The sequence below is a fragment of the Pongo pygmaeus genome, chromosome 16, assembly GCF_028885625.2.
Source record: "Pongo pygmaeus isolate AG05252 chromosome 16, NHGRI_mPonPyg2-v2.0_pri, whole genome shotgun sequence".
Taxonomy (NCBI): Eukaryota; Metazoa; Chordata; class Mammalia; order Primates; family Hominidae; genus Pongo; species Pongo pygmaeus.
In genome coordinates this window covers 26,928,439-26,944,197 of record NC_072389.2, presented here as the reverse complement: position 1 = coordinate 26,944,197, position 15,759 = coordinate 26,928,439, and the positions used below count along the sequence as shown (strand labels likewise).

Below are 15,759 nucleotides of genomic sequence, written 5' to 3'. Positions count from 1 at the left end.
TTTTAAGTTAGTTCAAGAAACATTTCCGAATTTTTTTGTTTGATTTTTTTAGAGATGGGCCCTCACTATGTTGCCCAGGCTGGTCTAAAACTCCTGGGCTCAAGTGATTCTCCTGCCTTGCCCTGCCGAATAGCTGGGACTACAGGCATTTTTAAAACCTTGTAAGCATGTGTAGTAAAAGTAGTTAGGGAATTTTAGCTATGCATTGTTTCTAGGCAATAGGAAAATGATCTATAATTCAAATAGCAGTAATTTGCAACAGTGCATCTATTATATTTTTAATTTCGTGTTTTAAATATCTCCACATTTGCTTATATTTAATCTGCACCACTTAAATACTTTTTTTGTATTTTTAGTAGAGACAGTTTCCAATCCAAGTTTAATACATCTGCATTAACAAAATGAGTTTTTCACTAGGTTTACACCATTGGATTCTGGCACCAGTGGGCCCACCTCTGCTCTGCCTGGCTCTAGGACTCCACTACTCCCTGAATGGAGGCTGAGGCTTGGAGGCTGGGCCCCCCGAGGGACCCCGCCCACAGCCCCACAGGACCTGCTCTCCCTCCCACCTCCCCCACCCTGCCCTCAGCTATCCAAGCTTATGAGGACACCTGCCTTCCTTCAGCACACTCACATGAGCTCACACACACACACTCTCACACCCTCATATGCATCCTCACACTCACACCCATACTAAGTTATTCAGACACACTCATGGGCACTCACACACCCACCCTCACACTCTCAGGTGCACCCACCACTGTCACAATCACTAACACACACACAATCCCAGTCACACATATGCACACACAACAGATGCAAGCTGACACACTCCTATGCACTCTCACATCCACTTACCCCTCCCAATGCATACAAAAACTCACATATGCACTCACACTCCTAAACACTAGTCACAACTGATTACTCACCCACTCACACCTTTACCCACACACTTTCTCACTTTACACTCACACCTACACTGTTATAACCTCCCACTCACTGACACGAGCAAAATACTCACATTCACTCACACGCATTCACAATAACGTCACTCGTGCTCACACAGATACAAGGCACTCATACACATTTACACAAATGCTCGCACTCAATCACACACTTACACATGAGTGGGTGCTGCCACCCACTCATACTTCCTCACACTCACCAAGCCTCACTGACTTACCCTTCATCTCATTCACACACCCAGTAATCCCCTCACACTCATGCCCCCCTCGTGCTCACCCTCACACACACACACTGGCTCAATGCACTGACGCTTTCACTCCCACTTCACCTGAATGTAGTCACCTGCCCACTCACACGCTCTCATGGACATACACACCACTCACATAAATGCACGCATACACACACCCACACAACCACATGCTACAAACACACCGTCACACTTGCAACACAAACGCTCAGCCACTTGCCCATCGACTGCTAACACACTCACTCTCATCAATATCTGCGGATGCTCCAGCACACCACTAATACACGCATGCTCTCACACACACTGGAGCACGCCCACATACCCACCCACACTCACATGTGCTCACTCTCAGTCACAGGCACACTCACCCCACTCCCTCAGCTCACATTTCTCATACTTACTCTCCACACACACAAACACTTTATGGATTAAACTGTGCCTGTCCCCCGACCTCATATACATTCGGAACCTCAGAATATGATCTTATTTAATGAGGTCTCTGTAGACGTCATTAAGAATTTAGGTGCCATCATGTTGGATTAGAGTCAAAAGAAACTCAATGAAAGAGTCCTTTCAGAGACAGAAAAGGACATGCAGAACACAGGGGCAGGGGCCATGTGAAGACGCAGGCAGAGACTGGCACAATGCGTCCCCACACCGAGGAAGCCTGGAGCTCCCAGAAGCTGGACGAAGTAGGGAAGGACCTTCCCCTAGAGCCTGTGGAGGGAGCATGGCCCTGCCCGCACTTGGATTTGCGACTTCTGGTCTCCAGAACTCTGACAGAACAAATTTGTTGTTTGAAGCCAGTGTTATGGGTTAAATTCAGAATTGCAAAATTGGTATGTTGAAGCCCTAACCTCTACCGTACCTCAGCAGGTGACCTTGTTTGGAAACAGGGTCGCTGCAGATGTAATCAGTTTGATGAGGCTGAATGATGTCCCTATGAAAAGGGGAGATTTGGAGGCGACTCACACACAGGGAGAATGCCATGTGAAGATGACGGCAGAGATCGGGGTGACACCTCTACAAGCCGAGGAACGCTAAAGAGGCCAGCAAACTCCAGAAGCTGGGGCAGAGCCCTGAAGAAGCTTCTCCCTCACAGCCCCAGAAGGAACCACCCTTGATCTCAGCCTTCCAGCCACCAGAACCATGAGAATTTCTACTGTGTAAGCCCCCAAGTTTGTAGTACTTAGTTACAGCAGCCACAGGAAAGGAATCCACACACATCCACACCCACCCACATGCACACCCAGACACGACAAGCATGCGGCCCCCAGCGCTGACTCCCTGGGCCCTCGATCTCTCATTCCATACATGTCTTGTCCGTCGTTCCGCTTTCCACTAACATTCGCAGCAGTCCGCATAAAGTCTTGGTGGCTTCACTCTGCATGATCTCAGCATGAACTCCGGCAGACAGACAAAGAGTCTGCAGTAAGTTAATAGTGCTGGTAAACATCATTGCAGTGGGGTGAATGTTCCTTTCAGTTTGTTCGGCTTCTAAAAAAAATAATCAAAATAACAAATTATATTGGCAGCCCCAGCTTCTTGGATGGTCTTACGAAGCCCAGCCATGTGAAGCTTCACATGTCTTTTAAGAACAGCTAAGAAATGTCACGAAACCTCCTCCCACAACCTGGATCTCCACAGATAGGATCTAGCTTTCTTGGTGCACCCCTAAATTCTCACTTCTGCTTCCCTAGAAGCGATAAAGTGCTGACTAACTCCACATTACATGAAGAGTTCAGAGTCAGGGACCGCAGAGGAAAGGTAAAGGCAGGTGGCAGGTGGGGTGTGCTCCGGCGGGGGCTCTCACTGGAGGAGGACGCGATGGACCGAGACTGCAGGGCAATTCCACCAGGCCTCGGCTCACTCGCTCAGATACAGGCTCAGCACCAACCACGAGACTCACTGGTGGTGCAGCTGCCCCGGCCTGGCCACCACATTCTCAAAGAGGGGCGGGTGCACACGTGAGAGGAAAATGCAGAAAGTCAGTTCCAGCCAGACTGCCAGATCCCACAGCCACTCCACGCACCTGCATCGGAGGTGCCTGGGAGCTTATTTAAATTGCAGGCTCCGAGGACAGAGTGCCAGCTGCAGATGTGTCCTGACATCCCATTCTAAGGCCCAGATGGCAGTGGTGGCAGCCAGCACCTGGACAGTTTGTGGGCTGCCTTGGACTAAATGCCTTCCTGAGTCACCCACCAGAGTCGTCCTCTGTGTCCGAGTCCTCTGCTGAGGGCTGTGCAGCGACTGGCAGCTCTGCCAACTTGAGGTCATATTTTCCTTCTTTCCCCATCCTGTAGGAGTTGGTGCTGCCCGTGTCCCACTGGACTCTTATCCACCCGTCCTCTCCCAGCTCACCAATCACTCGGCCTAGGCCTGGAGGAGGCCCATCCTGAGAAAGCCAAAGGAGAGATCAGTTAGGAGGGTGCGTGCCATGCCCTGGTCCTTCCATGGCTCCCAGCAGACCTGCCACACAGATGTCGCCATATGCCACCATGTCTGTCAGGGGCTGTCCCCAGACACAGATTTCACCTCTCCTACAAAATGTGTGCTTGCATCATTTTAAATTAAATGGCATAAAATAACGTGATCATGCTGCTTTACCAAGGAAGTCGGGGAAATCTCATCTCAGTGAGGATCCTCTGAGTCAATGCAGAGACAGGGCTTTGCAGCAAGTCCTGACCCCTCCATCCCTCAAGGGCCTTGCAAGAGCAGAAACCTGAAACAAGCACCAGCACCTCCACATTCCCTTTGCTTCAGTTTCCCCCGGGCCCCAGGGGGAAGCTCTGTCTCTCACTTCTGCAGGAGAAAGCTGTTTCTAGAATGGATGCTGCTGTCTCCAGACACTGCTATTTCTAAGATGACTGTGACAAAGCCGGGGCTTACCAGCATGGCTGAGAAAAGCTAGACAGACCACGGGAAGGTGAACACTGCCCTAACTTAGCTAGGGCTGTGGTAAGTGACTTCCACCTGGGGGCACCTGGCAGAGATTTAGAAGAGAGCTGCGATGAGGGAAAATGGAGACATGGCCACAGGCCCATGAAGTATATCCCTAACTACTGGGTTCAGGGCACTTCGCAGCACATGGCCATCAGCTCACAGGGGCAGCACCTGGGCTTCCTGCCGCAGAGCCTTCACTACACCAACTTTCAGGATGAGATTTACTCTCTTGCTCACTCTCACTCTTGTTGTTCCAGTGACCCATCAAACTGAGCCTCATGCCAGTGAGTTTCCTGAAAAGAGCTGCCTCTCTTTCCAGACTTGATTCTGCTCAGATGCCCTACTTATGATTCCCTGTTTGTGTCCACTCCCTTCGGCTGCTTGGGAACCAACACTTGTGTCATCGATCAACCAACACATCCTGGATTATTCCAATTTCCACCCACCAATAGCGTACAGAACTTTGCAGAAGATAACTAATGTGTGGCTAATGTGTTCCCATCAAATCTCTGAGTACCTGATCGCCCCATTTCCAGTCCACACCTCTCACGACCCTCGTTCCAATCTTCATCATGGCAGCCAGTTCTGGCCCTGAAACAGGGAGCTGCACAGGAGCCGTTTCCTTCCTTGTTTCTTCCAAAACTGTGGCAGAAGCACCTTGAGCAGAAGCATTCATATCTTCCTCAACGTTGTCACAACTGGGGCCTGACAGAGCGTCAAAAACAATAGCTGAGCCAACAAGTAGCTACATGTCCCCTTAATACACACAAAACATTTAAAAAGTACTAATGAAGATCATAATTTTGAAGAATCCATACTATATGCTTTATCAATTAATATAATACTATCAATATTTTACTGATGTAGGATAAAAAAAGACAAACAGAAGGACGAAATACATAAATAGGCTAAGAAGATATAAAAGATATTAAAATGCTCAGTAAAGCTACTTTCTCTACTTCTAGGAGTTACTCCCCTGAAAAAGCAAAATAACTGAGTTAGAAAGATACTCATCACATTTTTTACTAATAGAAAAACAAAGATAACTACCTAAATATCTAACAGTGGGAAACTAACAAACTTTAATCATGGTTCTGTGCAGAAGACAGCTAACAGGTGGCCCGAGATACGACCTCAGACAGGATTGCTGCAGGCTAGCCCTCGGCTGGAGTCTGGATCTCAGGAGGACTCCCCCACTCCCTAGGTGGGAGGTGTGGTTTGCTGTGCCTGAACTGTCTGTACAAACAACGTGTTCTGTGCTGAAACCTGTTTTCCTTGTTCTGGAACTTGGTACGCGCCAGGCAGGGGGTACCTGTGTGATCAGCCCCGATGGAAACCCTGGGCCTGGAGTCTCTACCCAGCTTCCCGGCAGACAGCACTTGACACGGCTCAGTGCCAGGGCAGTTAAGCTCATCCTGTGTGGATCCTGTGGAAGCTTGTACCTGCTTTCCTCTGGACTTTACCCATGTCCTTTTTCATGATTTTGCTGTGTCCCTTCACTGTAATAAACTATAGCCCTGAGTACAACTACATGCTGAGTCTTGTAAGTCCTCCTGGCCAACCATCAAACCTGGAGACCCTTGACAACTGGTGCCCTGGGTGGCTACAGAGTCATCCATAGCATGAAACAGAAGCTGGGCTGCTGTCACCTGAGAGAAGTAAAACTTACCAATGGATTTGAAAATAGGAGGCTAACCCTAGGAGAGTAGGCTAGATTTTTAACACCCCTTTTCCCACTTGCTAAACTGAGAGGGGGTGGGAGTGCGGTTCTGCTAACTCCCTTGATTTTAGTTTCTCCTCCAGGTGGGAGGGGAAAAAGACCCAAACAGTCCCAAAGGTGGGCTTGGGTGGACCAAAAAATGTAAAAAGTTTGTGTTTCTCTCTCTTCCAAGAGAGCAAAAAAGGATATTCAATTCTCAGGGCTGGAGCAAAACTTTAGATAAACTAGCAGGGGTAACAGCCTTTCCTTTAGCCTAGCTGCTACTTTAGGGCCCCCAAGAAGGGGCCCCAAGGAAGGGACAGGAGTTGCATTCCAGGTGGATCTCCCAGGATCCCCTGGGCAGCTATACTGTTAACTCTGTAAAGACTGAATTTATTGCTAAGGGCTTGAATACATTTGCAACCAAAACTGGGGGGAATTTTTTATTTTACATAGCTTTATGTTTTGTGGCTGTTACATGTGGATGTATACATTAAGCTGGTATAAAATATTATATGCTTATAATTTCTTAAATGATAAGAAGGATACCCTGATCAGGGCAAGCTGCAAATATAGACGGATACTCATGAGACACAACTTCCTTGCTTTTTGCAGCCAGTGGGCCAGATGAAATTTAAACACATGAATACTATCAACAGAAAAAGTCCCCATACTTAATGATTTGTGCTGTGATTTTTACTTATTGGAACCTCCAGGGAAAAAGCAGACAAGATAAAAAGGCCATTTCTCGATGGAGATATGCTTTTGTAATTTTTAAATGCAACTTTTGGTTGCTAATGAGGCCTCAAGAAATCAGATGTAACTCTTACTAGATGATTCTTTTCAGCTGTAATATACACATTAAAATATATATTTAACATAATACAACATATAATATATAAATTAAAAAATAATTATATATATGTATAGTGAGAGAGAGAGAGACAGACTGACAGACAGATAGATAGAAAGACTCCCGCAGCCCCCAAGACAGGATTTCACTCCGTCACCCAGGCTGGAGCCCAGGCTGGAGTGCAGTGGCTTGATCTCCGCTCACTGCAACCTCTGCCTCCCTGGCTCAAGCAATCCTCCCACCTCAGCCTCCCAGGTAGCTGGGACCACAGGCACACACCACTATGCCCAGCTAATTTTCATATTTTTTGTAGAGATAGGGCTTCGCTATGTTGCCCAAGTTGGTCTCAAACTCATGAGCTCAAGCAATCCACCCCCTTCAGCCTCCCAAAGTGCTAGGATTACAGCCTGGCCTGATACATATTTTTGAATGGATTAATGTGAACTCTAAGACTGATGTGATTAAAAGAGCTTGGGAAAACCTTGCTTTTTCACTGTGACTTTGACAACTGGCCCTGCAGCATCTCAGTTTTAGCCAAAGAACACCACCATAAACCCATCAGATCTAATAGACACATACAGAACATTTCACCAAAAAGAGCAGAATACACATTCTTCTCAAGTACACCACAGAACACTCTCTTAGACTGACCAGACCATATGTTAGGCCACAAAGTCTCAAATTTAAACAGACTAAAATCATACAAATTACCTTCTCCAACCAAAAGGAAATGATGAGAAATTAATAACAAAAGGAAAAGTGGAAAATTCACAAGTATATGAAAATTAAACAACACACGGTAAACAATCAATGCATTGGTCAAAGAAGAAATCACAAGGGAAATTAGAAAATACTATGAGATGAATGAAAACACAACATACCAAAACTTCTGTGCTGCACCAAAAGCAGGGTTAAAAGGGGCAATTATACTATAAAAGTCTGCATTTACAAAAGATGATCTCAAATCAATAACTCTACATCTGGAAGAACTAAAAAAATAAGAACTCAATAAAAACCAAAGTTAGGCCCAGGTGTGGTGCCTCACACCTGTAATCCCAGCACTTTGGGAGGCTGAGGCAGGTGGATAACTTGAGCCCAGGAGGTTGAGGCTGCAGTGAGCCATGACTGCGCCACTGTACTTCAGCCTCAGGGACAAAGTAAGACCCTGTCTCAAAACAAACACAAACACAAAAAACAAAAAAATACAAAGCAGAAAGAAGGAAATGATAGAGACTGGAGCAGCCATAAATTAAATACAGAATAGAAAAATAATCTACACAACCAAAAGTTCAGTTTCTGGCAAGAACAAAAAATCTGACAAACTTTTGGTAAATTAAGAAAAAAAGTGGCCAGGCAAGGTGGCTCACGACTGTAATCCCAGCACTTTAGGAAGCTGAGGTGGGCGGATCACAAGGTCAAGAGATCGAGACCATACTAGTCAACATGGTGAAACCCCATCTCCACTAAAAATACACAAAAATTAGCCAGGCGTGGTGGCGGGTGCCTGTAGTGCCAGCTACTCAGGAGGCTGAGGCAGGAGAATCACTTCAACCTGGGAGGCGGAGGTTGCAGTGAGCCGAGACTGTGCCACTGCACTCCAGCCTGGCAACAGAGCGAGACTCCGTCTCAAAAAAAAAAAAGAAAAAAAGAGAAAAGATGCAAATAACATCAGAAATGCAAGTGGAGACACTACTACCAACATAAAAATAAAAAAGAGTATAAAAGAACACTGTGAACAACGGTATGCCAACAAATAAAATAGCCTAGATAAAATGGACACATTCCTAGAAACATACATTACCCAAACTGACTCAAGAAGAAATAGAAAATCTGAATAGACCCGTAACAAGTAAAGAGATTGAATCGGTAATTAAAAATCTTTCAGGCCGGGCACGGTGGCTCATGCCTGTAATCCCAGCACTTTGGGAGGCCGAGGCAGGTGGATCACGAGGTCAGGAGATCGAGACCATCCTGGCTAACACGGTGAAACCCCGTCTCTACTAAAAATACAAAAAATTAGCCGGGCGTGGTGGCGGGCGCCTGTAGTCCCAGCTACTCGGGAGGCTGAGGCAGGAGAATGGCGTGAACCTGGGAGGCGGAGCTTGCAGTGAGCTGAGATCGCACCACTGCAGTCCAGCCTGGGCAACAGTGTGAGACTCCGTCTCAAAAAAAAAAAACTTTCAACAAAGAAAAGCTTAGCTGGTCAACTCTATCAAACATTTAAAGCAGAATTGAAACCAATCCTCAAACTCTTCTAAAAACAGAATATATGGGAACACTACCTAGTTCATTCCATGAGGCCATTATTACCCTGATAACTGTAAAACAATAAAACACTGCTGAAAGAAATTAAAGAGGACAGAAATAAATGGAAAGACATTGCACATTCAGAGAATGGATGTTAACATTGTTAAGATGGCACTATTCCCCAAAACAATCTACAGATTCAATCCCTAGCAAAAATCCCAATGGCCTTTTTTTGCAGATATGGAAAAGCCAGCCTTGAAGTTCATGTGAAAATGCAAGGGACCCAAAGTAGCCAAAATAATCTTGAGAAAGAAAACACACTTCTCAATTTTAAAACAGTACAAAACTACAATGTTCAAAACATTGCGGTACCTGTATAATTATCAACATATAGAATGTGATAATGTAATTGAGAGTCCAGAAATAAACCTAAATATCTACAGCCAACTGATTTTTGCCAAGGGTACCGAGAACTTCAGGGAAAGAACAGTCCTCAACAAGTGGTATTGAAACAATCAGATCATCAAAAGAAAAAGGCTGGACTCTTACCTCACACTGTGTAAAAGAAACTACCTAAAAATGGACCAAAGATCTAAATATAAAAGCTAAAACTATAAAACTTACAGAAAAAAAACATGAGATGAGGATAATCTTCATCAACCTTGTATTTGGAAATGGCTTTTTGGATAGATATCAAAAGCATAGACGACAAAAGAGAAACAGATAAATTGAACTTCATCAAAATAAAAAACTTCTCTATCAAAGGAAATACAATCCAGAGAACAGGAGAAAATACCCTCAAATGATATATATGATAAAGGTCTACAGATCTGTGAAGGTCTAGTATACATGAAATTTTTAAAGAGTCTGAGGACCGGTGTTAATTCTTCTTTAAATGTTTGGTACACTTCTATAGTGCATTTATTGGTACAACAACAAGATGACGACAAATAACCCTATTTAAAAAGGAGAAAGGGGCTGGGCGCAGTGGCTCACGCCTGTTATCCCAGCACTTTGGGTGGCCAAGGCAGGCAGATCACTTGAGGTCAGAAGTTCCAGACCAGCCCGGCCAACATGGCGAAACCCCATCTCTACCAAAAATACAAAAATTAGCAGGTGTGTTGGTGTGTGACTGTAATCCCAGCTACTCGGGAGGCTGAGACACGAGGAGCGCTTGAACCCAGGAGGCAGAGGTTGCAGTGAGCCGAGATCGTGTCACTGTGCTCCAGCCTGGGCGACAGAATGAGACTCCGTCTCAAATAAATAAAATAAAAAATAAAGAGAAAGTGACTTGAATAGACACTTCTCCAAAGAAGATATACAAATGGCCAACAAGCACAAACATATAAAGAAGCTCAATGTCATTCATCATTAGTGAAACACAAATCAAAATCACAATGAGATACCACTTCACACCCACTAGGATGGCCTCAATCCAAAACAAAAAAAAAAGAAAAGAAAACCACAAAAAATAGTGTTGGCAGGGAAGTAGAGAAACTGGAACCCTGGAATCCTGCTCACTGGTGGTGGGAATGTAAAAATGATACGGCACTGTGGAAAAGTTTGGTAGTTTCTTAGTAAGTTACACAGTTGTACCATATGACCCTGTAATTCCAGTCCTAGCTGTATAATCAAAAGAACTAGAAACAAGTGTTCAAACAAGTATTTGTATATAAATGTTCCTAGCAGCACTATTCACGAAAGTCAAAAGGCAAAACCAACCCAAATGTCCATCAACAGATAAATGAATAAACAAAATGTTATCTATTCATACAATGAAATCTTTTTCAGCCATAAAAATAAGGTACTGATATATACCAAATGAAATAACCCAGACACAAAGGCCACAAATGGTATGATTCCATTTATATGAAATATCCAGGATATGCAAATCCATAGACAGAGAAAGCAGATTTGTGACTATCAGGGGCTGGAGAGCAGGGTGAGTCAGGACTGATGGCTAAATGGGGTGCATTTATAGTGATGAAAAAGTTCTACAACTAGACAGTGGTGATGACTCTAGAAAATTCTGAATATATTTAATACCGCTGAACTGCGATGTTAAAATGCTACACTTTCTGCTATTTGTGTCTTACCATAATTTACAAAAAGCTTAAAAAAAAAAAAAAAAAAAGAAAAGAAAAGCAATCAAAGCAAAATCTTGACGTTTTCCCAAAGGCTCTCAAGCCGGTGCAGACCTACCAATCAGGCGCAGTGCCGTCTGAGCGAGGGCCAGCATTCCGGAATTGAGCAGGAGGTCGAGGTTGTTTGCGCCGTGCTGCAGGGTGAGCATGCTGAGTACCACCAGGAGGAAGCGGGCTTGCGGGATGGTCCCCAGGCTGGGTCCTGACAGGTTCTCATTGGTGATGGTTTGCAGGGGAACTGGCTGGATACCTAATGAGCATTGGCACCCACTGACATTTCTTGTGATGGATACAAGAATAAACGTAACGCAGAAAGCACGGGCGATTACTCTAAACATCTGACTATTTTGACACCCACTGACTTTTCTCGTGCATGAATGCAAGAATAAACGTAACGCAGAAGGCACGGGCGATTACTTTAAACATCTGACTATTTTCCAGGGGTTTCCACTGAGTGGGCAGCTCTGTCATGCTGCACGATGGGCCTACCCCCTGCATTCTATGCACAGGTCGTTCCATCTGTCTACAGGACTTAGCATGTTGCTCTCTGAATACCCTGGTGCCCTATTCCATTCCTCCCATTTCAAATGTAAAAGTTATGTCTCCCTTTTCCTCCACAAAACCAATCTAATCAACTCTCTGTAGATGCTCAAACTATACAGAAAATAAATATTAATATAGGACACAGACACTTTAGGATATATGGTGATACACATAAAAAGGTCAAAATGTGAAAATGTTATACTAGAGTACTTCAACATTGTGTCTCCTGCTAAATTTTAAAGTTTTGTTTAAAATCTGAGAAAGCTGACAGCAGCATAGATTATACAAGTACAAAGTACAAACTTATTAAAGTCTTCTCAAAAGCAAAAATTGGCATTTGCAAGTTTCCACAACATATAATTAAAGGCAAACCATAAAATAACACTGATGCAGTTGTTGACTCACCAAACTCTTTAAATTTGGCACTGGCATCTATCAAAACATTTCAAATGTTCCTAACAGTCCAAGCATACAGCTTGCCAAAGGTGACTTCCAGCAGCATCCGATTAAAAGGTGAGATCAAATCAACATCCTTTAAACAATCAGTAAGAGGTTCCCTTTCAAATAAAGATAAAGAATTTGACTCGGGACACTGCCAGACTTCTAACTGTTACAGAACAACATTCTGTTGCCACAGCTTCCTTAATTAAGAAAAAAAATATGCTAACGTTTTACCCTGTATCGATTCCTTCAGGAATAAGTCTTTGCCATCCACAAAACATCGCATACCGCACAGATGGAAGTAAGAAATTCTTGCTCACCAGTTTTAAAATTGTATCTATCCCTTCCAGGCGAACCTCTGCTCTCTCCAACTGCAAAATATCATGCATACAGTTAAGTGTTATGTATATTACCCAATGCAGAGATGCATTTCTCATCAAATGTTACCTGTTTTAGTAGGCACTTTCTTATTTTTTTCCACATCCACTGGCTCTTCTTTAAGGGCAAATTCAGCAATTGTACAGAGGAGTGGAGACTGCGGATAAAGACCCTGCACATTCTGCTTCAACCACTTGTATTTGTGAACACCTGTAACAGTACTCAACTGCGGCTGCCATTTGTCCTAACAAAGGAAAACAATTTTCATCATTAGTCTGCCCTATTTAATATTAAACTGTGCTCTAAAAGTTATTCAAGTAAAATATAAATAATGCTCACAGGTTTAAATTGGTTAAAATATGTTAAACTTAGTAATTAATACACGGTTTTAAAACTATGCTATAAATATAAGTGAATTTATAATCTTTATACTAATGTATGTTGGAACAGGCTAGCTTGGCATATAAAGTTAAGTTATGGTTCATATTAATAGCCACAGGGCCCAGCACTGTTTCTGGAACAAAGAATATATTTAAGGAATGAATGGTGGATAACTAATGATACAATCTAGTACCAAAAATAAAAGGAAACCCTTCTCCAGCTACAGCTCTGACCAAGACATCATAAGTCAAGTTCATGAAGCATCACTGGGGCCATATTTCTAACAATCGCCCATCCCTCCCTCTGGATGCTCAGGTACAGAGGTACGAGACTGTGGATTCCTTTGCTACGTGCTATGATTCTATTCAACCAACCTCAGAATCACAGAAAATACTGCACCTTGGGCGATTTAATTGCAAGGGGTCTCTTGTCCACATTTATTAGACTATGAGGCAAAATGCAAGCTTCTTCTAAATCACTCTCTTCATTTCCAATTTTTTCTTCATTATCCGTAGATTCTGGCTTCTTAGGAACTGTGTTTTAAAACATCATTCACTATAAAAATCATACACTTAAATATAATTTTAAATTAAGAAATACTTAGATTTGCATGAAGGACAAATATTTCATTCAAATAAACATCTAAACAACATTATAAATTGCAACGCTCAAACAACAAGAGTGAAATGATCACCCTGGCAGAACAAAAAGACAAAGTGAGAGTGTGATGAGGGGAGAAGCCCCGAAGCAGGGGAAGCCTGGCAGCCAGCAAGCTCTTCCTCAAGTGCCAGAGAGTGAACATTTGAGTCTTTCAGGCCATGCAGTCTGTTGCAAATACTCAACTCTGCTGCTGTAGCACAAAAAGTAACCACAGATAAAGCAACAGGTGTAGCTGTGCTCCCGTAAAACTCTATTTATGGTGCTACAATTTTACCTTCATGTAATTTTCATGTGTCAAAAATAATATACTTCTTTTGATTGTTAAAAAACAATTTCAAACTGGAAAAAAAGAAAAGGTCTTAGTCCATGGGCAACACAAAGCAAGCAAGAGGTGGAATTTTAACCACAGTTCCTGGCTTGTCCACCCTGGTCCAGTTCAGTGGTTCTGTTACTGTGTAACCGAATCAATTGAATTCACTGTGATATGTGGAATTTCCTCCCTATATTTTATCTCTTTTAAAATTTTTGGTCTAAATCTCCTCAGCATATAATATAAAAAATAAGCAACATGATAACACACCTGGGCAGTAAAGAGCTAACATAGCAGGCCGGGGTTGCTCAAACCCTGCAAATTCCCAAGGAAGGTCTGTCCCTTCAGGGTTGGTCCTTCTTCTAGGAGCTGAGCTCTGAGCCCTTGGAACATCCTGACTGATAAGCTTTTTGGTATACCTGACACCCAGGACCTTGTGGCAGTGGTCTGGCCAGGTAGTTTATGTTAATGATGTGACTTGCGAGGGACCACTTGTTTTTGCACCGGGGCACTGGAGTCTGAGTAATTGAGGTCAGTCACATGGGCACTGCCTGCATAGGTGACTGGCCCCCAACAAAATCTCTAGACTCGAGGCTCAGGTGCGCTGGCCTGGTTAACATTTCTTTACACATGATGTGACACACTTGCTGGGAGAGCTAAGCACATCCACGTGACGCCACTGGGGAGAGACACCAAAGCTTGTGCCTAGTTTCCTCTGGACTTCCCTCCATGCACCCTTCCCTTTGCTAATTTTAATCTGTATCCTTTCTGTGGTAAAAAAACACAGCTGTGAGTATAACAGCTCTTCTGAGTCCTTTTAGTGAATCATCAAGCCTGAGAGAAGGCTTGGGGATCCCTGACACAGCAACAGGAATATTAATCACTTAATCTTTTCAAGTTACTTAATTTCCAAAAAAAAGAAAACCAGCTTGAAACAACACACAATAAATCTATAAACCCACAAGAAACTCTAAAAGTGACAGTGTGGGCTCAGAACCCACGGATATGAGATAGCAAATGGTGGAGTCTCCCACCCTCATGCCGAGGCGGCCTGTCTCCTCGGCCCGGGCTGAGTTCCTGCGTGCCTGGGTTCAAGGAATTGCAGCAGTGTGACTGCTGTTACTTCCTGATCCAGAGCACCCATTGGATCCAGACAGGCTGTTATGGTGTAGGGTTTGTTCAGGAACAATCAAATTAGGATGGCTTCTAAAACACTTTAGTCTTTCATAAGCTTATTGTTCAAAACACCCATCAGAAACTCAGTAATTAATACTGTTCAATAAGCAGGTTTGTGAGTAAATCAGTATAAGTCATAATATGATCAGAGGCCAGGCACGGTGGCTCACGCCTGTAATCCCAGCACTTTGGGAGGCCGAGGCAGGAAGATCACGAGGTCAGGAGATCAAGACCATCTTGGCCAACATGGTGAAATCCCGTTTCTACTAAAATACAAAAATTAGCCAGGCGTGGTGGCGCGTGCCTGTAATCCCAGCTACTTGGAAGGCTGAGGCAGGGGAATCCTTTGAACCTGGGAGGTGGAGGTTGCAGTGAGCTGAGATCACACCACTGCACTCCAGCCTGGCGACAGAGCAAGACTCCGTCTCAAAGAAATAAAAAAAGGATATAATCAGAAATTTCTGTAGTTTATTTATAATCACAAGTGACTAAATTCTAAACTATTTTATAATTTCTAAGCATTTTTATTCAAATTTGGATTTAATGCAAAAAGACTTTTCTGTACCCTTACACAGCTACTTCCAGGAAAATGTAACTCTTTTAGCTTCCCTTTATAATTCTCCATGTATCAGAATACTCAATATTTCCAAACAAAAAACATTTCTTTAGAAGAATGGCAATAAGTTTAAATGTTCCCATTATATCTCATTACCAGAATAACTAATAAAATAAAAATACTTCCTTGTTCTCATCAATTTAGCAAAGATTATT

General features: G+C 43.5%; 1 protein-coding gene across 1 annotated transcript in view; it reads right to left on the bottom strand.

Annotated features, from left to right (window-relative positions):
- The window catches only part of LOC129028710 (putative HERC2-like protein 3), a 44,677-nt gene that overhangs the window by 21,682 nt on the left and 7,236 nt on the right, over positions 1-15,759 (bottom strand). The window contains 9 exon segments of the mRNA XM_063652335.1: positions 2,528-2,710; positions 3,416-3,608; positions 4,674-4,861; positions 11,158-11,349; positions 12,048-12,199; positions 12,318-12,454; positions 12,531-12,554; positions 12,556-12,705; positions 13,242-13,375. Coding sequence (XP_063508405.1) covers positions 2,528-2,710; positions 3,416-3,608; positions 4,674-4,861; positions 11,158-11,349; positions 12,048-12,199; positions 12,318-12,454; positions 12,531-12,554; positions 12,556-12,705; positions 13,242-13,375 — 1,353 coding nt within the window.